At 40.3% G+C, this 15,466-nt stretch overlaps 1 protein-coding gene across 2 annotated transcripts in view; it reads right to left on the bottom strand.

Moving 5' to 3' along the window:
• CHD6 (chromodomain helicase DNA binding protein 6) overlaps positions 1-15,466 on the bottom strand; it is a 202,991-nt gene that overhangs the window by 107,300 nt on the left and 80,225 nt on the right. The window contains exons 4-5 of one of the 2 annotated variants that reach the window (XM_002806769.7): positions 8,277-8,424; positions 6,374-6,523 (exon numbers count right to left, since the gene is read on the bottom strand). In XM_002806769.7, the coding sequence (XP_002806815.5) occupies positions 6,374-6,523; positions 8,277-8,424 (298 nt within the window). The remainder of the gene's footprint in view (positions 1-6,373; positions 6,524-8,276; positions 8,425-15,466) is intronic. The other variant, XM_078371699.1, reaches the window with a different exon arrangement.

A 15,466-nucleotide genomic window follows, 5' to 3' on the forward strand; every position in this document is an offset into this window, starting at 1 on the left:
ACTCCCTCTCTCTGTTACCTCCTTCAATTATTTGCTCAAATATTATACTTTTAGTGAAGGCAACTCTGACCACCCTATTTAAAACTGCAATCCTCACCCTGAATTACATATCACCCTTGTTCTAATATATTTTTAGAATGTCACTTGCTGCCATTGAGGTACTAGGTAATTTTCTTATTTAATATGTTTATTAACAGCCTCTCCCTATTTATTTCTACTCTTTGGAAGTTTTGACCTTGGTCCTTTGGCCTCCCATCCCACGTAGATTCAAAATCTGCCAAACACTGGAGGGAAAGACCAGTTGCAAGTCTGTTGCAGGCTCTTCCATGAAGGCAGGAATTTCTGTCTCTTTTGTTTCTTGGAGTTCTTTCCAGAAATTAGAAAGTCCTTGGTGCACAGTAGGTGCTCAATACATATTTCTGAATAAGTAATGTTATGAGGTTTTGTAATAGAACATGATAATAAAAGTAAAAAGCATGTGCTATGAGGACACAGAAGCCAGAGCACTTGGGCGAATTGCTCTGGAAATGATGTGACATATAAGTTAGATCTGTGGGCAAGCAGTAAACTTTCACGACTGCTGACTACTTTCCCCACCTCCTCCTAAGTCTGTATGTATACCACAGACTAGCAAGCAAGCATTCACACATATACACATACACTCAAAGGAACGAAGTTCTCTTCCTAACTACCAGATTGCTTCAAATATTTTCTTATTCTTACCTACCATGAAGAATAGATAAAAATGGTTTCTAACGATAGGATTTTGATTACAATTCAGAATATTTAACTAGCACCAAATCTAATGAAACTTTAATACATGATGAAGAAAGCACAGGGCTTTGAATATTAAGTCAGGGTTTAAAATACTCTTCATTACAGAAAATTTTCAAGTGAAAATTAAGGAGTTTGAAATAAAACTTCATTTTTTTTTTTGGCACTGTTAAAAAAGAGAGGGTAAGCATTCATGTTAAAGAATCAATAGTGATCATCCAAATAAGAAAAACAAGTTTTTATTTTATACTAATGAAATGAAAAGAGAGCAGCTTTTCCAAAATACACATCAAAGTAGGAAGGAAACTGGAAAATCAGAATCTTTTTTTTCCTAAACAGAGATTGTGCCTAAGTACGATCATGTGTGTATAAACACTCAGTGTGTACAGATACACACAGATATAAACTAAATCTGCTTGCCAAACATACTTCCATAACAACCATCTGTTCTCAACTGCTTGGAATTTCCTTAAATTATCCTTCAAAGAAGACCATTTTAATTCATGCAATTTTATGTCAGAGATTTATATAATCTTAATATTTTATCCTTAGGGAAAAATTTCAAAAAATTTTAACCCTATTTGCCCTCAACCTCAACCAACTACCTCTTTTACTTCTATTTAGCTAATCATAAGGAGGGAGGCTAAGAAGAAGCAAATCACGTTTCAAACCACAGTGTTTACCAAGTGCCATGGACTATACAAAAGTCGTATCGAGTTTGATGCCCAGTCTCAAGGGGATTACACTCATTCAGGGAAGACAAAATAAACATATCTGTCTGAAAAATATCCCAGGGTATATGCTAATTGGTTTAACAGTAACTGCAGTCCAATGAGAGTTCCGAAAGTGAAAACAGCATGGATTTCACATGATAGGTGAGGTTTTAGTAGGGCCCTAAAGTACAGCGGCTCATAAAAGAGGACATAAAAGCTGAAACCAGAGCTGGAAGAACAATAGTACAGGATGTATGATACATCCTAGAATGCTAAGTAACCTGCCTTATTAGAGTGAAAGCATTACACAAAATGAGGAATAGGAAGAAATGAGAGTAAACAGGTAGCGTGTGGCCACATCTTTAAAAAAAAGACGGGAGTTCTGATCTAATATGGAGTTAAAAAGTAACCATCTTGGCTTTTGTGAGCAGGAGACTAAGAAATACCAGCGATTGCCCTGGTATTTTGGCAAAGTTGGTCTGGTATCAGATTGGGGAGAGCAGAGACTTATAGCAGGGAAACGACAAAAGTGCATGCTGCAGTAAACTGTACATTGGCCTCAGCACGGGGGTGGCAGCAGAAACCAAGAGGGAACAAATATAGGAAACAACCTTAAGAAAACAAAGTGGGAATTAGTGGTTGTACCCAGGGAAGAAATGGGAAGACTCAGGAAATTACCCACTCAGGCTGAGCTGACAGGAGCCTCATGATGAAGGACCCCAACTAACACTTCTGCACTGAGCCACACACCCTGGCACAAAGCTACTGCAATGCCAAATAGCAGCAAGGAGCCTCAGAAAGGAGGTCTGTCTGAGGGTTTAAGTGAGAAAGAGATGAATACCAGTTAGGAAAAAATGCCAGTATAAGGAAATGGAGAAACAAGAGCCTGGGAAAAAAGAAAAATCTCTTTCTTTCCTTTCTAATACAGAAGTTTAAACAAATCATACCTGTTTACACAAATGAGTTTTCAACACATTTATTCACTTACTGAATAAATATTTGATAAGTTCAACTAAGTACATCTTTATATTGGCTACTAACAAATAGAAACAAAGTTCTACCCATGCTAAGTGAAAATACAATAAATTAAAATGTGATGCCTATTTTTGCAAAACTCTGCAATCTGATTAGAGGAACAATCAGGACTGATCATCACAACAGTATGGCAGAGGCACCGAAAACCAGGACCGCTGCAGGCTCTGAATAAGTGGTGCAAGGGTCTCCACTGACTTTAGACTCTGGGAATAATCATTACAATAGTGAAAAACATTATAAAACAGAAGATGGAAAGTGCCACTTCATCTGAACAGTTCCTGGGAGTAAATGTGCACTTTGGTTTATTGAAACTCTTCTGAGAGGCACATAGGACCAAAAAAAAAAATACAAATCCTACACTAACATAACTCATGGTTTAGAATAAGGAAACAAAAAATTTGGCAGGTGTTAGAAGGACAATGACAGTTAAACATATTTGAGTGCTCTAAGAGCAAAGGGGAGGGACACTTATTCCCAGCTCAGAGGAGCAAGGAACTTTCTGGAGGAGGAAACAACTGAGCTCAGCCTGCCAGACACAGGAAAAGGCTCAACAAAGAAAAGTGCGTTGTATGCAAAGACACAGAGCACAGCACCGGAGAGCACTATGAGCCAAAGCCTTATTTCAAATTCAAGTCCTTCTGTTTCAAAAGGCAAAATCACACAAACCACCCAAACTGCAGGAGGCAAAAACTGACACAGCCTTGTAAACAGTCTATACATTGTAAATGCACTGCAGAACTCTAAAAAGTCTGTTTGTGTTCCAGACACCAAAATCAATTTACAAAGAATAAGAAAGCAAAGAGTCACAGTTAGGATGGAAACTTATTTCCCGCCCCTGAATCCTATGCTCAGGATTGTGCTATGGAGTCCAAAGCAGAGCAGTGATGATATGCCAGTCCTGAGCTAAAGCAAATGATGTGGAAAGATGTTGTAGCAACTCACCACTTGGTAACCAATGCTGAAGTTGTGATCGGGGGCTGGGACAAAGGCCAGCAGTCATAGAACTGGGTTGAGCATGCTGAGAAGATATTGCACAGATCTGCAGAGAGATGTCAGTGGGGCCATTCTGGTGCTGACTCCATCCCTTTCTCTGTCCTGAGCTAAAGCTAGCAGGCAGGCAGATACCACTTATCCTTCTGGGAGAAGGATATAAGAAAAAGCCTCATCTTCTTCAGTGATTTTCTGTGCCACTAGATGTGCCTTGAGATTGCCTAGATTCCTAAATGAGATCCAAGCCTTTCAGGCTTTTCATTAGTCTAGGAACTCTTTGTTCAAACTTCCTCAGGAAGCCCAGTATGTAAAAACAGTTGCAAGTAGAGCTGTTTTGGTTCTGCAGCAACTAGGACTCTACAGAGCACCGATTTTGAACATCACTCGGTAAGCCAATCTCTCCGTAAGCCAATCTCTCCAGTCCCCTCACTGGCTATGTGGCCTGCCCTGCATGCTAGGTCCGGCCTTGGCTCGGAGGCCAAGGCCCACATGGTCCCTTCTTTGAATGTCAAAGCCAAAACCATGAATCAGGCCTCTTTCTTCCTTAAATTCAGTAAATTTTTTTGAGATAGAATTCAGATTCTAATTTCTGTTTTGCCATATATAAACCCTCTCTTTGCTATATCCTTAGAAGAAAAAAAAAGGGCCTGCATAAGACACATAACATTTCCTGAATTATTTATGTTAGTTAAATCAGCTACTGCTGCCCTTCAGGTGCCAGGGGAGAAGTCATATAACAACATCTGAAATATGGTTAATGGCTTAGGCTAAACGGCTACTAGGAGAAAATAAAATCCCTTATAGTATTTTAACTACCAAACCAACCATAACATCCCCAAGGAATGAAAACCCCATTATAAAGCAATACAATTCTATCACCTCATGGCAGTCTTGCAAGTGCTATTTTTAACTATTAATATTTGCTTGAAAAGTATTATAGTGACAATACATCAAATTATTATTCCTACTAAGTATTATATTCATTAGTTGGATAACCCTAAGCAGAGACATGAAATCCACTCTTATCTACTAAGTCACTGATTAACTGCTGCTATGTAACTCTGACCTGGATCGTTCTGGGCTTCAGTTTCTTCATTGTTAAAATAGGGATAATAGTCCCTGCTCCCTGATACTTCCCATGCAAACAAAGAGTGAAAGAATATGTGGAATTATATGAAAATGCTTTAAGTTAGAGGCAAGGTGGTCGAGGAAGATAAAGTATTATCAGCTACCATAAGAAACACTAGCATCCAGGAGGAATGACAGGTATTTGTGCTGCTGCCGCTCCAGAGTGAATTCTGCCAAGTCAGCAATAGTGACTCCATAACAGACAGTCCGTGTCCCAGAATGTGCTCTTGGCAATGATGCCCCTCCTACATGCACAGCCTGCTTCTTCTCTTGCTTTTCATGTCTTCTCTGTAAGTTCCTTGGCACAGACCTCCTCGATTTCAACATTTAACCCTTCTCTCCTTTCTAGTATCAAGCACTAATACTATCATCTTCGTCCTTGACACTACTGCCAATGCAAACTGCTAAAATGCAGATATAGTGGTCCCACTCTTCTGCTTGAACTCATCAATGCTGCCTATTCCTTGTCCAATCTACAGGATAAAAATTAAATACTTTAGGTGATAGTCAAGGCCCTTCATACTGTGACTGCTCCTACCTCTCAGCCCTCCTCTCTCCCCACCCCTCAAATTACACCCTAGCATCCAGCCGAGATTATCCATCTGTCGTATCACAGCCTGTGATGCCATTCAGTTTCTGGGGCTTTATAAAGTGCATGTTGGAAATGTTCCTCCTGAATCCTTGTCTTCCTATACATGTGACCACTCCTTTCCAGTCCACTCCTGCTTCTGGGTAGCCTCTGGACCCAGCACATACTTCTAGACTTGCAATACACACTTACTGAATTAGAGTTCCAAGTTCCAACTGTAATTACTAGTTCATCTGATCTCATCCAGTTAACAGCTATTTATTATACAAAAGACTTTTACATTTTTTTTTTTTTTTTGAGACAGAGTCTTGCTCTGTCACCTGGGCTAGAGTGTAATGATGTGATCTTGGCTCACCGAAACCTCTCTACCTCCTGGGTTCAAGTGATTCTTGTGTCTCAATCTCCCAAGTAGCTGGAATTATAGGCCTGCACCACCAGGCCCAACTAATTTTTGTATTTTTTTTGTAGAGATGGCGTTTTGCCATGTTGCCTAGGTTGATCTTGAACTCCCGGCCTCAAGTGATCCACCTGCCTAGGACTGCCAAAGTGCTGAGATTACAGGTGTGAGCCACCAGGCCCGGCCAAGACTGTTACATTTTAATGAGAGACAAATAAAACAAAATCAGAGGTCAGACACAATCAAATGCAATTACAAATTGTGGTAAGTGCTTTAAGGAAATACAGAAGGTGCTGAAATAGAACATCATTAGTATGAGGGGAAGGACTCTACTTTAGATAAAAGAGTCAGGAAGGACCCCTCTAAGGAGATATTTTAGGTAAAACTGATAAACCAGTCATGTAAAGCATCCCAAGCAGAAGAAACAACTGAGACAAAGGTCTACAGATGGAAAAGAACTGTTAGATCAACGCATTAAAAGATAGCCAGTCTTTTGGCTGGAGAGTAATGAGACAGGGAAAAATTATTTATCTAAAAAAATGAATTTGGTGAAACAAGGCAAGAGTGTGATCATAGAGGGTCCTGCTGAGCACAGTAAGGAGTCTGAATGTTATTCCAAGTACAACAGAAAATCATTTGAAGGCTACAAGCAGCTGTTAAAATGATCTGACTTAGGCTTTAGCAAAGAGCTAGGGAACAATTCTGTCACCCAGGCCAAAGGTCAGTACCTTCATGCAAAGGCCATACCTCCGCCTGCCAGGCCAGTGTAGAGGCTGAGAGTGCAGATGTTCGACCAGCTCCAAGGACAGCGATTGTTTCCCCATCATCATCCACCACTTTGAAGTCCAGGTCCTCGTTGTATTTTCGGCGCTTTACTTGCCTTCCCGAGCGCCGCTTCTGTAGGGCAAACACACCCGTCAGAGAAACTCTGAGTCAAAGACAACAGCCTACACAAGAATACCCTCACCTACATTTACCAACATGCCAAGGAGTGCTTTCTTGCCTAACAAAAGAAATCTTTCTTAAACACAGCTCTTTTAAGGACTAAATTCAGTCAAAACAGGATCTAGCTGAGTTCGATCTCCAAATTGCCACAATCCACTAAAAAGAGAGGTGGTGTCTCACAGTCGAATAAGATGTGTTCTGTTCATCAATGGTAGTGACTTTCCCCCCTTTCAGAATCCACTTCTTCTCCAATAAAACAAGGATGGGAGCTATCTTGGGGTCCCTTTCAGCATATACTGAAAGCACAGATTCTATGACATGACAGTTTTTTATTATTTTTTCTTGAATTCACCATCCTTACCATGTACTTCTAAAAATGCAGTTTGAAAACTAATTAATATCAATTTTTTGGACTTACTTTGAGAATCTCATAAGGCAGGGACATATATTTTAAGTGTGACAAAAAAAGGATCCTGAGTCACCTTGATTGTGATGATCTAAGGATTCATCTCTAATTAAGAAGCCTGTACCTTTTAATATTCAACGACAAAACAGCCCAGTGGCTTTCCACAAACAGAGCAGCATACAGTTCATCTCTAGACTCATCGTATCTCAACAGTAGAATCACTTCAGGGAACCATTTACCAGCCAGCTCATTCTCAAATACTTAAACCTTAAAAAGCAAAAGCAAAAGCAAAATTCCACCTCTCTTTTCTTCTAAAAGATACCTCCTCTTCAGCATCTCTCTGTGTTCACTTCTTCACTAAGTCACCTCTATGATGTTTTGAGGGCTTCCACATAAAACCCTCTCCCCAACACCACATACAGATCATTCTGCAAGCACCTAATTCCCTGCCAAATCCCATCAACTCAATGTGCTTGGCTCCTCTGCCAATCTAGATGCTTAACAGCCACCAGTCCCAGTTTATAGGCAGTGAGGGGGTCTATGCTCTGACAACAGATACTGCTGCTTATTAATACTATGATATTACTAGCTGTCATCTCCATACAGAGAAGAGCATTGAGAAACCCATGATGGTCCAGATGATCCTGGAAGGTAGAGTACGTCAGTTTTATTCTAAATGAACCTTACAGCAGTGTGGCTCAGATAAATTGCTATGAATATCAGAGGAAACAGAGCACTTTCAAATATTAGACTTCATGCTCAGGAGAGGTTCTCAACTCAGAAAATCCCTAACACTGTCATGGGCACACTTTGGCAAATTTTTAGGAATCTGGTTTAGATGGGCAACTCCTTGTCTCCATGTTTGGCCAAACTTTCCTTCCTTGTTGGTATAATGGATACATTTCTAATTTTCCCAACATCTGGGATTACGAAAATGTCCTTGTACAGACTGGTCTTGCACTCTGAGCACTAAATGCATTACCTGCATGGAAAAACAGGCCGTACCTAGCTTGGCTCACAACTTTGATTTCCATATCAACTCCCTCTGCAACCTAATATCCTGCTACTTTCTAAGAATGAGGCAAACACCACTAAAAAACTGGGCTATCATTATTAGTATGCTGATTGGGCTAGGGATGAAGACTACAGTCTACCTGCTCACCCACCAAAACAGTAAAAGCCCAACCCAGAGCTAGGGAGGGTGCTAGAAGATAGGCATAGAGGAGCAACAGGATCAGTGTCAGCCAGATCCCTTCCAGCAGCCGTAACCTCCACCATGCCTCCCGGTCACAGCTGTACCTGGCTGTCTGTAGACTCAGTGGACTCCTCAGGACTCCGCAGAGATGGGTTCGTCAGGCCCTGATCCAGCTCTAAACTCTCCACTGTAGTTTCACTTTTCCTTTTTCCTTTCTTCTTTTTCTCCACTGGGGTTGGTCCTTGCTCCTTGCTACAAGGAGAAATTCAGAATTAAAACTGTTGGGCAGCTTTTAAAACTAAGATTTCTCATGTGATCAAGGTCATGAAATCACACCCTAGAATTCTAGGACCAGGGCAGTCTTTAATGGGGAATCTACAGGTTTCTTCCCAGAAATAAACAGAAACATGGGAAGAAATATCTACATGGGTCAATGCAGAATTCACTTTATTACACCCCATCATGACTATCATAGCTACAATTAATATGTAAGAAATAATATAAACATCTCCAAAGACTTCACTTTCAGGGTATACAAATGTCTTCTCTAGGAAGTTCAATTGCTTCACAGATAGTAAGAATCGTCACATTACAATCTCCCTTTAAGCTACTTAGGAAGAGATATCTCCCTAACCTTTCACCATCCTCTACTGAAACTAGGTACCCAAAAATGAAGACAACGCTGCCTCTGCACTTGAAGAGTTTACAATTATGAAAATCCTACAGTTCACCTACAACCACAGCCCAAGGCAGTACATAAATGCTTCCTCAGTGAGGTAGAGATGGGTCAAGTCCATCCACCCTGCAAGGCCCCTATAAGATGGCAACATTTTCTCTAAAAAGCCCTCCCTGGCCTTCCTATCTGGTAAAATATCTTTGCTACACTCCCAAAGCACTTCAGCTGTGCTTTACTTAAATGATCTTTCACCACAATTAGTCAGTAACTACTGTATCAAGCTCAGAATTCACATAACTACATACAGTGCCTGTATCCTCTACAGTTACTCAATAAACATTTGCTGGATAGATGAGTATTTTATACTTCTCTGATCTTTCTTACCAGACCTGAAGTTCCTAGAGGGCAGTATGTGGTTGACTATGTTTTGTATTCGTCAGAATGAGTAGTCTTATGCCTTATACACGATAAGTATTCAAGTAATATTTAAGCAAGTCTTAAAATTGTTTTTTAAGCAATGGACAGATGGATGCCTTAATGAATGGCTATGAGTAACTGTGGTTGGGGAGATTTAAGAAAATGTATTTGAGCAGAGCTACATATATATTTAAAAACACAATTCTGACAGACAGTAGTAGGAATAACAGTAATAACGAATAATAATGATTGCAGCCAATACTTTATATAATAATTACTATTTGCAGGCACATGCCTTTACATGAATTATTACCTTTGCTCTTCACAACAGCTGTAAGAAGACAGTATTACTATTACTATTTTTTTACACAGAGTTTCGCTCGGTCACCCAGGATGGAGTGCAGTGGTGCCATCTCAGCTCGCTGCAACCTCCACCTCCCAGGTTTAAGCGATTCTCCTGCCTTAGCCTCCCAAGTAGCTGGGATTACAGGTGTTCGTCACCATGCCCAGCTAACTTTTTGTTGTTGTTGTCATTTTTAGTAGAGACACGGTCTTACCATATTGGCCAGGCTGGTCTTGAACTCCTGACCTCAAGTGATCTGCCCGTCTCAGCCTCCCAAAGTGCTGGGATTACAGGCGTGAGCCACTGCGCCTGGCCAGCAGAGAGAATTCTTATTCTCATTTTATTGTGAGGAATCTGAGGCATGGTGAGGTTAAGATAGATTTCCAGGGTAACATGGTTAGTAAATGGTAAAGACAAGATGTGACCCCAAGTGGAGTCTGTGCTCTTAATCGTCATAGCATGCTTGGGGAATGCAACAATGTTTTGGGTACATTTAGTAAAAGACAGCTGGCTATGTGTCTGGGTAACAGGGCAAGTGAACAGAAGCCCTACAAGATGGAGCTGAAAGGAAAAGTCAAAGGTGCACCAGGCCAGGAAGTTTAGACTTCATTCGGTGTTAAAAGGGCCATGACAGCAGGTCCAGGAGAGAGGGACCGAAGCCTTTCAAGGCTGAAAATGTTTTAAAAGGCCTAGTAGGAGTGTAGAACCAGGAAGTCTTGGCAAGTGACAGAAGGTGGGGGACAAGAAAAGAGCCAACTGTGGTATTTCCCATCAGGAGAGTTAGTAGAAAGTATGGGGAAGAGAAGGAAACTGGATGACCTTGTTCAGAGGGGTGATCAAGCACACGAACCAGCCACTGATTGCTAAATCTGCCTGCATCCTTCTTGAATATCCTTCACCCTTCACATGTCCCCAACCAGGTCAGCACAAACCCAGCCCACATTTATTCCCCAAGCTGGAGACTGGCTTGCCTATCTACCAGGAAAGTTCAGGATGAAAGCTATTGCAAACACAGGAACAGAAAACCAAATACTACACGTTCTCACTTATAAGTAGGAGCTAAATGATGAGAACACATGGACACATAGAGAGGAACTACATACACGAGGGCCTTTTTGAGTGTAGAGGGTGGAAGAGGGAGAGGATCATGAAAAATAACTAATGGATACCAGGCTTAATGCCTAGGGGATGAAATAATCTGTACAATCAACCACCATGACATAAGTTTATCTATGTAACAAACCTGCACGTGTACCCCTGAACTTAAAGGTTAAAAAAAAAAAATTTGATCCAACCCAAAGAACTGAAACTCAAGGGGTTGTGCCATTTTCAAGGATCATCAATTTTTAACAAGGGACTTGTACCCTTAAGCAGGGGAAAAAGCAAAAGTTCTTCCACTTCTTTTTAATTCAGAAGAGGAGATTCAGGTAAAACAGTTTTAAAAGATGCTAAATTTTCACAAATCTTTATCTCACATTATGTGGTTCCTCATTCTGCATAGCAATTTACATTTTACAAAGTATTTGTGAATTCCATGTCTCATTTAACTGTTAGAACCACAATCTCATGAGGGAGTCACAGCAAATAATTCTCATATTCCAGATGAGGAAGCTGAGATTTAAAAGCAGCAAACGACCCAAAGTCAGCAGCAGAGTAGAGGCATACTCTCAGGTCAGCTGAGTCACAAGGTATTACTTGTTCACACCAAATCTTGTTTTTTGATTGTTGTTTTCCTGAAATCCCAGTCTCCCTTTTAATAAATGTAAAAACTTCAAATATCCTTTTAATGTTATTTGAATAATGGTTATAAGAATCAGCAACAAAAACATTCCAATGACCCAAATACAGAAAAATATTAAATGCTGAGTTTTTGATAGCTCTTTTAGAAAAAGTTTTGTGTTTAATTCTTTGACAATTCTTTTGAAAGCTTATAATATCCCAAAAGTTACCCAAATAATCACATGCTCACTGGCCTTTGAATTTTTCTGTAAAATCTTTTTTTTTTTTTGAGACGGAGTTTCGCTCTTGTTATCCAGGCTGGAGTGCAATGGTGCGATCTCGGCTCACTGCAACCTCCGCCCCCTGGATTCAGGTAATTCTCCTGCCTCAGCCTCCTGAGTAGCTGGGATTACAGGCATGTGCCACCGTGCCCAGCTAATTTTTTGTAATTTTTTAATAGAGACGGGGTTTCACCATGTTGACCAGGATGGTCTCGATCTGTTGACCTCGTGATCCACCCGCCTCGGCCTCCCAAAGTGCTGGGATTACAGGCTTGAGTCACCACGCCCGGCCCTATAAAATCTTAAATCTTTCTTCCCAGCATGTGAAATCAATTTCATCTACTTACTAAATGTAACTTCATTATATTAGAAGACTATGTCTGTATATGTTTAATCTTCATTTTAAATATTCATTGTGTGTGTGTGTGTGTGTGTGTGTGTGTGTGTGTGTGTGCTGGAATCACATGCTTCACTGTGGAACATTATACTCAAAGCTAAACCAAGCCCAAATCATATAACTAAGGAATAGAACTTAGTCAAAATGTAACACTTTACTAGGAGACTTCTGCGCATTTTAAGAAACACATTAAATGTTGAAAGAAGGGAGGAGTCATGGTGAGACACTTTCTAAGTCAAGCCTAAGGCGCTACTAGATTTTCCCAGCTAGAAGCTGGGGGGTAAGGTAGACTGGGAATACTTTCTCAAATATTTATCAGTAAAACAGGAAAATACCAGCTGAAACCTGCTCCCTTATTTGCAGGTAAATAAGAAGATAACTCTACTTGGGAAATCTTCAAAGTGATTTTTTGGAGGTTACCAAAGGGAACCAAGGGAAGACATTTTAAGTTCCAAAAATTTTTCCTGGAGCTCTACTGATGAAGGCAAGTATCAGGAAGAAAAGATCTCTTGTAAGTTTACAAATGGGATCTTCAATAGGATAGTAAGAAAATATAATCTGAATTCATCCTCCAGAAGACTACGTAAGGTGTATCTTTCTGCTCTTTGGAAAAAGTTTTAAAACCTTATGCTTGAGAGTTTTATCAATTGAAGACATTTTAATCTCCAAACTGCTATACCTATAGATGATTTGGCCTATGAATGTTTGCTCCTTGAAGTTCCAGGTTCTTCAAAAACAGTGGATAAGGCCAGGCGTGGTGGCTCATGACTGTAATCCCAGAACTTTGGGAGGCCCAAGCAGGCAGATCACCTGAGCTCAGGAGTTTGAGACTAGCCTGGGCAATATAGCAAAACCCTGTCTCTACAAAAAAAATGCAAAAATTAGCAGGGCATGATGGCGCAGGCCTGTAGTCCCAGCTACTCGGGAGGCTGAAGTGGGAGAATCGCTTGAGCCTGGAAGCAGAGGTTGCAGTAAGGAGAGATCATGCCACTGCACTCCAGCCTGGGTGACAGAGTGAGACCCTGTCTCAAAAAGAAGTGGATAAACAGGATCTAACAAAACTACATATGCAAACAATGTTTGATTCAGCAATTTATTTACAGGAATGTAACCTAAAGATATATCACACAATATGAAAACACATATGCATGAGGTTATTTATTATAACATTTTTTGGTAATTGTAAAATAATGAAAACTACCTATCTAAACATAAGTGATTGAATAAATTAGGATATATACAATGTAATACTACACATCTATAAATCAATTAAGAAAGAATTCTACAAACTGACAGGGAATGATTTCTAAAGATACATTAAGTGAAAAAAAGCAGTGTTAAAAGAATATAATATGCTATCTTTTGTGTAAGAATAAAGGGAAAATTTAAAAATGTATATATCTATTAAAACAAAAAGAAACATAGGAAAGATAAACCAAAAAAACCCCACACTGCCTATCTATCTTCAAGGGGCAGGGAGAGAACAGGGTCAGGGTAGCCGGGATACAGGCGGGAGTGGCACTTCTCTGACTATACCTTTGTACACAGATCTGAGTTTAGGAAATCCGTTAAAGTTCTACATACTAAAACATGAAAAACTAAAGATGAAAACAAGCTGAAACAAATGAATCCACGCACGTTTAAAACAAAGAATATAAATGCACCTCATAGAGAATAAAAGCCCTTCTATTAATTGATGAACACAGCATTTGACTACACACTCTCAACTTCTGGGGGAAGGGGAAAAACAGCAAACAAATTCTAAACTTTTCTTGGTAGTTATATGGTGAAGTCACTCTGAAACTATTTTACATGTGGTATAGGATTAAGCAAATGAGTAAATGTGTTTATGTTGGGAACTGGAAAATATGAAATGTTACAAGGCAAGGGAGAAACTATGAGATGAATCTCAACTGGAGGCATCATCAGTTGAACTCATGAGTTCTATAACCTGTATGAACACACACATGCATATGTGCATGTTATCTATGTATATAAACATGCAGAATGTGTAGATATAAGTATGCATGCATATACGTGTGACCATATATTCTATGTGCATGTTTGTATGTTATTTTCCTCCTAGTTTTGACAACAGGAAGGGCCTGGGAGCAAAGATGCCCACTGAGATCTTGGTGTTTAATAGTGAAGCCTCATAGGAATGGCTGATTCCAAGGCTAAAGCAGGGAAGACAGAAGATGAGCCTGAAACATCTTGCTATGTCAGAAAGTGAGAGAGTGTTCAGAACCATGAACGCAGCATGTCAAAATGACAAAGGAGTCAGTTTGAAGAGCTTTTGTTGCCCTAAACTGAGACCATCTGAACACCATAGCAATTGAGGACAGTAAAGAATTATAAGTCATTGAAAACAATAGGAATATATACCAATGGGACATACATAAATAATGAATAAATAAGAGATAAGGGGGAGCCCTTGTTTACTACAAAATACAAATGGTAACTGTAAAGTGGTAGAGTTAGAAAATCATTTTGTGGCTGGGTAGGTGGCTCCTGCCTGTAATGTCAGCACTTTAGGACGCTGGGGCGGGAGAATGGCTTGAGGCCAGGAGTTCAAGACCAGACTCGCAACACAGTGAAACCCCGTGCCTACAAAAAAAAATTTGGGGAAAAAAAAAAAAAATCAGCCAGGAATGATGGTGCATGCCTGTAGCCCTAGGTACTTGGGAGGCTGAGATAGGAGGAGTAATTGAGCCCAGAAAGTAGAAGCAGTAGTGAGTCATGATTGTGCCACTGCATACCAGCCTGGGAAACAGAGCAAGACCCTGTCTCAAAAAGAAAAAAAAAAAAAATGGCGGCCGGGCGCGGTGGCTCAAGCCTGTAATCCCACCACTTTGGGAGGCCGAGGAGGGTGGATCACGAGGTCAACAGATCGAGACCATCCTGGTCAACATGGTGAAACCCCGTCTCTACTAAAAATACAAAAAATTAGCTGGGCACGGTGGCACGTGCCTGTAATCCCAGCTACTCAGGAGGCTGAGGCAGGAGAATTGCCTGAATCCAGGAGGCGGAGGTTGCGGTGAGCCGAGATCGCGCCATTGCACTCCAGCCTGGGTAATAAGAGTGAAACTCCGTCTCGGAAAAAAAAAAAAAAAAAAAAAAAGAAATGACAAAAAAGCCATTTTGTAACCAACATAGAAAAGATAGGCATGGAACAGAATCATCAAGGGATGCTAAATCTAGGGAGAATGAGGTGAAGAGAAACAGGATATTTGCATGATCTTAAAGTGTCTCCCTGCAGATTACTTATTAGTTACAAGGGAATGAAAAGAATAACTAGACAATGGTTACAGAAGAATAAGAACTTACTCTTAGGAAAGACACACTGATGTATTTAAGGACAAAAAGGCCTGACATATATAACTTATTTGCAACTGGTTCAGGAAACACACACACACACACACGCACGCACGCACGCACGCACAAATATATACATAAATAGG

Source organism: Callithrix jacchus, chromosome 5, assembly GCF_049354715.1.
Source record: "Callithrix jacchus isolate 240 chromosome 5, calJac240_pri, whole genome shotgun sequence".
Taxonomy (NCBI): domain Eukaryota; kingdom Metazoa; phylum Chordata; class Mammalia; order Primates; family Cebidae; genus Callithrix; species Callithrix jacchus.